The sequence below is a fragment of the Neoarius graeffei genome, chromosome 9 (assembly GCF_027579695.1).
Source record: "Neoarius graeffei isolate fNeoGra1 chromosome 9, fNeoGra1.pri, whole genome shotgun sequence".
NCBI lineage: Eukaryota > Metazoa > Chordata > Actinopteri > Siluriformes > Ariidae > Neoarius > Neoarius graeffei.
Window position 1 is genome coordinate 18,006,225 of NC_083577.1, and position 8,853 is coordinate 18,015,077.

General features: G+C 39.1%; 1 protein-coding gene across 1 annotated transcript in view; it reads right to left on the bottom strand.

The window, feature by feature from the left end:
* The window catches only part of ifngr2 (interferon gamma receptor 2), a 78,702-nt gene extending 70,064 nt beyond the window's left edge, over nucleotides 1-8,638 (bottom strand). The window contains exons 1-2 of the mRNA XM_060929130.1: nucleotides 8,218-8,638; nucleotides 3,442-3,553 (exon numbers count right to left, since the gene is read on the bottom strand). Of these exons, the coding sequence (XP_060785113.1) occupies nucleotides 3,442-3,553; nucleotides 8,218-8,317 (212 nt within the window). The 5' untranslated portion in view covers nucleotides 8,318-8,638. The remainder of the gene's footprint in view (nucleotides 1-3,441; nucleotides 3,554-8,217) is intronic.
* Nucleotides 8,639-8,853: the final 215 nt, after the last annotated feature.

Sequence of the window (8,853 nt, forward strand, 5' to 3'; positions counted from 1 at the left end):
TCAGACTCGCGATTTTGAAAAAAAAAAAAATTCCGTTGCGTATCGTTCCGTTCATTCATAGTGCTCTTTATTCTCGTTCACGCGCGCGCACCCCCCCCCACACACAGAGAGGCATGTACACAGGCCTGCCGTTGCACATATACCCGGACTGCAAGTAGGCCTGTTAGGCTAATTAAAAATAACGCAGCCTTCCCGATTCGCCTTCCAACCCCTTATTTTAAAAGGTAGCCTATGTCGTGCTCGTGATGAGCTTTATCATAGCCTTCTTGGCTTACATGAAACAGACATCCCTGAGTCAGGCTATAAACCAATTTTGATGCGTACAATAGCAGCTTGACGCGAGGAACCGGCCTTATTGCATTATCCCGTTTATCCCGCTTCAGCATTTCATGCAAGTTATTAATAATGGCTTGACATTCGCAATAAATAAGGATTTCCCACTAGCCTAAATAAAATGTTATACTCGCGGGGATGCTATCTGAAGCATAAAATCTGCATATTTTAAGAAACATCTTTATTAGCTTTATTGGCGAAGTAGATAAACCATCACTGCATCACTGATACGCACATACTGGCAGCTGATTCGCCCACTCCTCCTCTCCATGCATACTGCTTGAGGGCCATCAAGAGGAAAACCCAATGCTGCGTGATATTTAGCACAGAGAAGACGGTCAACAATGTCTGGGGTCTACCAAAGGTTAGTATGATGTACTGTACTCAAACACACCTGCCCAGTATGTAACTCAGAAAAGGTAGCCTTATGCTAGCTTTATGAACTGCTCGCCTTATAACGTTATCAATGTTGAACATCCAGCTGTCAGCCTATAACGTTGGAAACGCAGCAAACAATGTGATAAAGATAAAACGCGGTAGTTGAGATAGGCTACTGTAGGATGCCCATAGGCTAATAATAACTTCGTATTTATTTGACTATTATAATTTCATTGACTCTCAATGTTTGCTGCTTTAACCCAGATGAGTATTGAAAAGTTTTTTCTGTGCCAAAAAAGGCCTCATCTAGAGACAGAGCAGCTTGAGGAGGTATCAGTCTGAAATAAAAGTTGTACTGTCAAATGGCTGTTGCTAGTAAATGTTATTGGAATATAATTTCGAATGTTATAGGCATCAAACAGTGCTGAACAACTCCGTGCTGCTCAGGGCTGTTCAAGAGAGATGGGCCAGGAGGACAGCCAAAATGCTGCTGTAAGATAGGCAGCTACTGCTGAAACAACAGGTGAGGTGGAAACAGATAGACTTATAGCTAATTTAAAAAAAAAAGTGGGGAAAGTAAATTTGATTCCATGTTTCTGATAAAGGAGGCGAGGAGGAAAACTGGACATAGGGAGACTGGATTCAATCCAGAACTTCCCTTGCGATAGGGCACTTGAGGGTTTTTTTCAGGAAGCCACGCAGAATTAAATGTTCTGATAGGGCATGCAGGCTTTGCACCAATTAGGGTAATGCTTTTTCATTATTGTTAGTTGCCTTGGTGTTACCTTAAGCGGTTTCTTACATCTAATTATGATATTTTATTTTATTATTATTTTGTTGTTACATTATACTATTTATTTCATTTCAGTATTGGTTGAGGTAAGTGTTGAGTTCAATATTTAAAATAAAAACATCCAGCTTGTTTTTTGCAATTTATTCCTTGAATGTCAACTAAAGAATGATTGCCACCAAAAAGGCAAAAAACTAAGGTAAAAACTAAACTTTAACTTCAATTTTGGTGAGTAATTTTCATACATTTAAAAGACAGGTTTTCCACCAACATCAAGCCCAGCAAACTAATGGCCTGCCCTGTAATGTAAAGTTGGGTCGAGGAATGAAACCAGGCAGGGTTCTGGTAAAAATTGTTTTAGCTGTCTTCTCTTAAAGAACTTAAAAGAATTTAGATTGAACTGAATAATCTCAAATGCTTCTTGTAGCTTTAAAATAGTCCCAGCAGGTGACTCTGAAAAAAAAATACTGTGTGTTTGAACAGCGCCCGCTGTAAACACTTTGCATACACCCCAATGACCGACTCCACCGACCGCCACGACACCCTCATCGGCACGGTGGAGCACCACAAATTGCTACCTGGTCTGTGGGAAACACGGAGATTGCGTAGAAATGGAGGAAATTCAAGACCATTGTTACCCTCCCCAGGAGTGGTCGACCAACAAAGATCACTCCAAGAGCAAGGCGTGTAATAGTCAGAAAGGTCACAAAGGACCCCAGGGTAACGTCTAAGCAACTGAAGGCCTCGCTCACATTGGCTAATGTTAATGTTCATGAGTCCACCATCAGGAGAACACTGAACAACAATGGTGTGCATGGCAGGGTTGCAAGGAGAAAGCCACTGGTCTCCAAAAAGAACATTGCTGCTCGTCTGCAGTTTGCTAAAGGTCACGTGGACAAGCCAGAAGGCTATTGGAAAAATGTTTTGTGGACGGACGAGACCAAAATAGAACTTTTTGGTTTAAATGAGAAGCATTATGTTTGGAGAAAGGAAAAACACTGCATTCCAGCATGAGAACCTTATCCCATCTGTGAAACATGGTGGTGGTAGTATCATGGTTTGGGCCTGTTTTGCTGCATCTGGGCCAGGACGGCTTGCCATCATTGATGGAACAACGAATTCTGAATTATACCAGCGAATTCTAAAGGAAAATGTCAGGACATCTGTCTATGGACTGAATCTCAATAGAAGGTGGGTCATGCAGCAAGACAACGACCCTAAGCACACAAGTCGTTCTACCAAAGAATGGTTAAAGAAGAATAAAGTTAATGTTTTGGAATGGCCAAGTCAAAGTCCTGACCTTAATCCAATTGAAATGTTGTGGAAGGAACTGAAGCGAGCAGTTTATGTGAGGAAACCCACCAACATCCCAGAGTTGAAGCTGTTCTGTATGGAGGAATGGGATAAAATTCCTTCAAGACGGTGTGCAGAACTGATCAACAGTTACCGGGAATGTTTAGTTGCAGTTATTGCTGCACAAGGGGGTCACACCAGATACTGAAAGCAAAGGTTCACATACTTTTGCCACGTACAGTAATATTGGAAAATTTCCCTCAATAAATAAATGACCAAGTATAATATTTTTGTCTCATTTATTTAACTGGGTTCTCTTTATCTACTTTTAGGACTTGTGTGAAAACCTGATAATGTTCTAGGTCATATTTATGCAGAAATATAGAAAATTCTAAAGGGTTCACAAACTTTCAAGCACCACTGTAGCTATAAAAGTGCAGCACTGCACATATTACATTACAAAAATAAAATATTAACAGGCTGGCACTTTGCTTTCAGTCATTTTTTTAATACAATAAACAGGAAATTATATTTTGCTTTGTGCATTCGTCTCATAATAAGTCCCATTATGATAAAATGACATGTTTTCATCATGATATGATGGTTAACAGGAATGAATTCACACACAAAGTAAGGATTTGACTTACGTGTTGTACTGCACAGCATACGTCACGTTCACCTGGACTTTTCCATAAATCCAGGTCAACACTGATGATTCCACTTTAACATGTTGCGGTGGTGGCAATTTACTCGAACATGCTGAAATGTCAAATGCAGTCTTGCTTAGATTTATTTTGCTTTAGTGGGAATAGTCTTAAAAACAAAACCCTCTTAGGTCACTTATGTGCTCTGTCACAAAACAAAAAGAAAAATGTTGATTACTATTGATGATTGAAAAGTATGAAATAATTACACGCTATTCTGCATCATAGTTATAATACTATACAGGATGATTCAAGTTTCGAGAGGCCTCTGTCTGCAGACTGTGGGATTGGACCATCCTGCAGGACAAGCACAGGATACCCCCCTAACCCAAACCATAACCCAATGACGATACAGCCCTCATGCATGGCAAGTACATGACATCTCTCTCCGCCCACATCCAAGCCCACAGACTGCGGCAAAACGTACTTGCAAGTTTCACCAAAAAGGATGATACACCGGATTGTGTGTGTGTTTTGTTTTTGTTTCCCTCCACCATCTTTGTTGGAGAAGGTTTTTGCCTCTGTTTGTTTGTCTATTCTCAACATAACTCAAAGTAATGAACGGATTTGAATGAAATATAGAGGAAAGGGAGCTATGGGCCAAGGAACAATCGAATGGATTTTGATTCAAATCAAGATATGTATGCGGCTCCAGGATCTGGATCATATATGCAGCTCCAGGATCTGGACATGAAACCAGGATTTTTTTTTTTTTTAGCTTTTCCCACCATAACTCAAAAAGTACTAAACGGATTTCAATGAAATTTGGTGGAAAGGGGAGCTATGGGTCAAGGAACAATTGAATGGATTTTGATTCAAATCCAGATATGCATGCGGCTCCAGGATCCGGATCGTACATGCGGCTCCAGGATCCGGACCATATATGCGGCTCCAGGATCCGGACATGGATGTGGAACCAGGATTTTTTTTTTTGGCATTTTCCCCCAAAACGCAAAAAGTACTGAACGGATTTGAATGAAATTTGAAGGAAAGGGGAGCAATGGGCCAAAGAACAATGATTCAAATCCAGATATGCATGTGGATCCAGGATCCGGATCATATATGCAACTCCAAGACCCAGACATGGATACGGAACCAGGATTTTTTTTTTTTTAGCTTTTCACACCATAACTCAAAAAGTACTGAGCGGATTTCAATGAAATTTGGTGGAAAGGGGAGCTATGATTCAAATCCAGATATGCATGCAGCTCTAGGATCCGGATCATAGATGTGGATCCAGGATTTTTTTTCCTTTGGCTTTTCCCACCATAACTCAAAAAGTACTGAACGGATTTCAACGAAATTTGGTGTTAAGGGGAGCTGTGGGTCAAGAAACAATTGAACGCATTTTGCTTCAAATCCAGATATGTATGTGGATCCAGGATCCGGACCATATATGCGGCTCCAGGATCTGGACATGGATGTGGAACCAGGATTGTTTTTTTGGCTTTTCCCACCATAACTCAAAGTACTGAACGGATTTGAATGAAATTTGGAGGAAAGGGGAGCTATGGGCCAAGGAACAGTGATTCAAATCCAGATATGCATGTGGATCCAGGATCTGGATCATATATGCAACTCCAGGACCCAGACATGGATATGGAACCAGGATTTTTTTTTTTTAGCTTTTCCCACCATAACTCAAAAAGTACTGAATGGATTTCAATGAAATTTGGAGGAAAGGGGAGCTATGGGCCAAGGAACAATTGAACGGATTTTGATTCAAATCCAGATATGTATGCGGCTCCAGGATCCGGATCATATATTTGGCTCCAGGATCCGGACATCGATGTGGATCCAGGATATTTTTGGGGGGCTTTTCCCACCATAACTCAAAAAGTACTGAACGGATTTGAATGAAATTTGGAGGAAAGGGGAGCTATGGGCCAAGGAACAATTGAATGGATTTTGATTCAAATCCAGATAAGCTTATGTATGTGGATCCAGGATCCGGATCATATATTTGGCTCCAGGATCCGGACATCGATGTGGATCCAGGATTTTTTTGGGGGGCTTTTCCCACCATAACTCAAAAAGTACTGAACGGATTTGAATGAAATTTGGAGGAAAGGGGAGCTATGGGCCAAGGAACAATTGAATGGATTTTGATTCAAATCCAGATATGTATGTGGATCCAGGATCCGGATCATATATTTGGCTCCAGGATCCGGACATCGATGTGGATCCAGGATTTTTTTGGGGGGCTTTTCCCACCATAACTCAAAAAGTACTGAATGGTTTTGAAAGAAATTTGGAGGAAAGGGGAGCTGTGGGTCAAGGAACAATTGAATGGATTTTGATTCAAATCCAGATATGTATGTGAATCCAGGATCCGGACATCGATGTGGATCCAGGATTTTTTTTTTTTTGCTTTTTCCACCATAACTCAAAAAGTACTGGACAGATTTGAATTAAATTTGGTGGAAAGGGGAGATATGGGCCAAGAAACAATTGAATGGATTTTGATTCAAATCCAGATGTGTTTGTGGATCCAGGATCCGGATCGTAGATGCGGCTCCAGGATCCAGACATGCATGCCGATCCAGGATTGTATTTATTTATTTTTGCTTTTCCCAACATAACTAAAAGAGCACTGAACGGATCTGAATGAAATTTGGAGGAAAGGGGAACCATGGGCCAAGGAACAATTGAATGGATTTTGATTCAAATCCAGATATGTACGTAGATCCAGAATCCGGATACGTTTGTAGATCCAGAATTTTTTTTTTTGGTCTGTTCCCAACGTAACTCTAAACGTAGTGAATCGATTTGGATGAAGTTTGGAAGAAAGGTGAGCCATGGGTGAAAGCACAATCGATTATATTTTGATGTAAATCTGAATATGTGGCTTGGCGGAAGTATGTGCCCTTCTAGCGCTGACTTTTTTTTTTACACTTGGACATCTACAAATGCAGTTCATCTGAAGGAATCTGAACATAAACTGAACCACATGTCAGGCAGATGAGGCCATGAGATCTGTTTCAGAGAGGATTAATACAATCAATGAAAACAAGTCACAAGTTTCCCCAAACTTTTCCTCAATTTTCACTGGCAACACTGAAATTCAAAAGATTTGATAATCATGAAATGTAAATTAATATTGTTTTGCTGAGCAGAATCATCATAGATTATAGTATTGACTTAAACTGTATATATATATATTTTTTATTATCACGGTTATGTTATGGTATTTAAGAGCTGTTGTTTTCAGCAAACCAAGAGAAAGAAACATTACTGTTCCCAAATACTGTACATATACACTACCGTTCAAAAGTTTAGGGTCACCCAGACAATTTTGTGTTTTCCATGAAAAGTCACACTTTTATTTACCACCATAAGTTGTAAAATGAATAGAAAATATAGTCAAGACATTTTTCTGGCCATTTTGAGCATTTAATCGACCCCACAAATGCGATGCTCCAGAAACTCAATCTGCTCAAAGGAAGGTCAGTTTTATAGCTTCTCTAAAGAGCTAAACTGTTTTCAGCTGTGCTAACATGATTGTACACTGCAAAAAACCAGCTTACAAAAACAAGAAAAAAAAAGTAATAAAATTAGGAATATTTTACTTAAAATAAGCAAAATTATCTGCCAACAGAACAAGAAAAATTTGACTTGGCAAGATTTTTAAAAACAAGTAAATATATCTAGCTTTAGAAACCCCACAGATGTCTTAAAACTAGTGTATTTATACTAAAAACAAGTAAAGTTGTACTACTCATTTTAACATGCTGGAAACTTTGTCCCCCAACCAACAGTTTGACTATTTCATCTGGGCATATTGGTGTGCTCTGTTTAAGTAAGTGTTTATACCAACTGAGACTGCCAAATAAATCAAAATCCAAACAACAAACCAATCCATTTTGTAGCCTATTTTTGTTGCCAGATTGACAATACAACAATTCATTTAATTTAGTTATGTTTTCTGTTAAGAGATTAAAAGAAAGGATAAGATGCTTGAAATAAGAAATTCTGACTTTGACAAACTTGTCATGGTTAATATAACACCGATGAAATTATGGTAATTCTCATTTTAAGACAGAACTTACTCATAACCAGTAATAAAATCTCAATAACAAGTTATAATACCTTATTAAGATAATTGAGGGAAAAATGCTTAAAGTAAGTGAAATACTCTTACACAAAACCTGCCTGGAAAGGATAATTATCTTGGCAGACAAATAAGCATATTTTGTCTTGATTTAAGATATTTAATCTTGGTTAGATTTTACTTTTTGCAGTGTACAAGGGTTTTCTAATCATCCATTAGCCTTCTGAGGCAATGAGCAAACCCATTAGAACACTGGAGTGAGAGTTGCTGGAAATGGGCCTCTATACACCTATGGAGATATTGCACCAAAAACCAGACATTTGCTGCTAGAATAGTCATTTACCACATTAGCAATGTATAGAGTGGATTTCTGATTAGTTTAAAGTGATCTTCATTGAAAAGAACAGTGTTTTTCTTTCAAAAAAAATAAGGACGGTAGTGTAAACGACGACGACGAATAAACATAATCTTTGTATAAACACACACACTAAGTGTCTGTGTTAATCTACATCACTGTGTTGTTTTTATCTGAATAACTAACCCCAGTTATGATTCACCCTAAACAAGGCCAAGTGTCTTCACCTGCGAGTCAACATTTACAGCTGATTAACGCTAGCTGACTAGCATTAACCCAATCTCTATTTTTAATTATACTGAATAAATCTTACCACATCGTATAATTAAAAACACCTCAGAAATGGTAAAAACGATTCTCCAGTCCATAACGATAAATCCGTCTACCAGTCCATCACACAGTTCATCTTTCATAAGGGTCTTTCCAGAGGCGGATTCCAAATTCTTTCCGAATGGTCACAATAAGGTAGGGTGCTATGTAGGGTGCCAACGCGGTGTTGTTGTACCCTATGTAGTGCACTTCCACAGAGCGAATAGGGTCGTTTGTGATACTTGTACTAATTTCAGGCTGAGTATTTGGAGAAGTGAAAATGGCAGCTTTACGATAAATTGCGCTTTAGCCTAGGCTAATACTGTAAGCTATAAGCTAATGTTGTGTGGTAGGAAATGTACATTGAAGGTGTGAAAGGCAGTTTCCTACTGTTTAAGTTGGTTTAGCGGTTATTGCATGGCGTCGTCGCCCCTGCGGTTTTTGTGGACAAAAGTGCGAGCGTTTTTATGGTAGTTGTATGACTTGTATTTCCGGGTTATGCACAGCTTTAAGCGGATCCGTGGTCGTGGTGTGATTTCTGTATTACAGGAGAAATGTCCTTCACGGCAACCTACTGTATATTTCAGATAAATATCTCATCTCATCTCAATACATTACTTAATAAACTGTCCCAGCACAT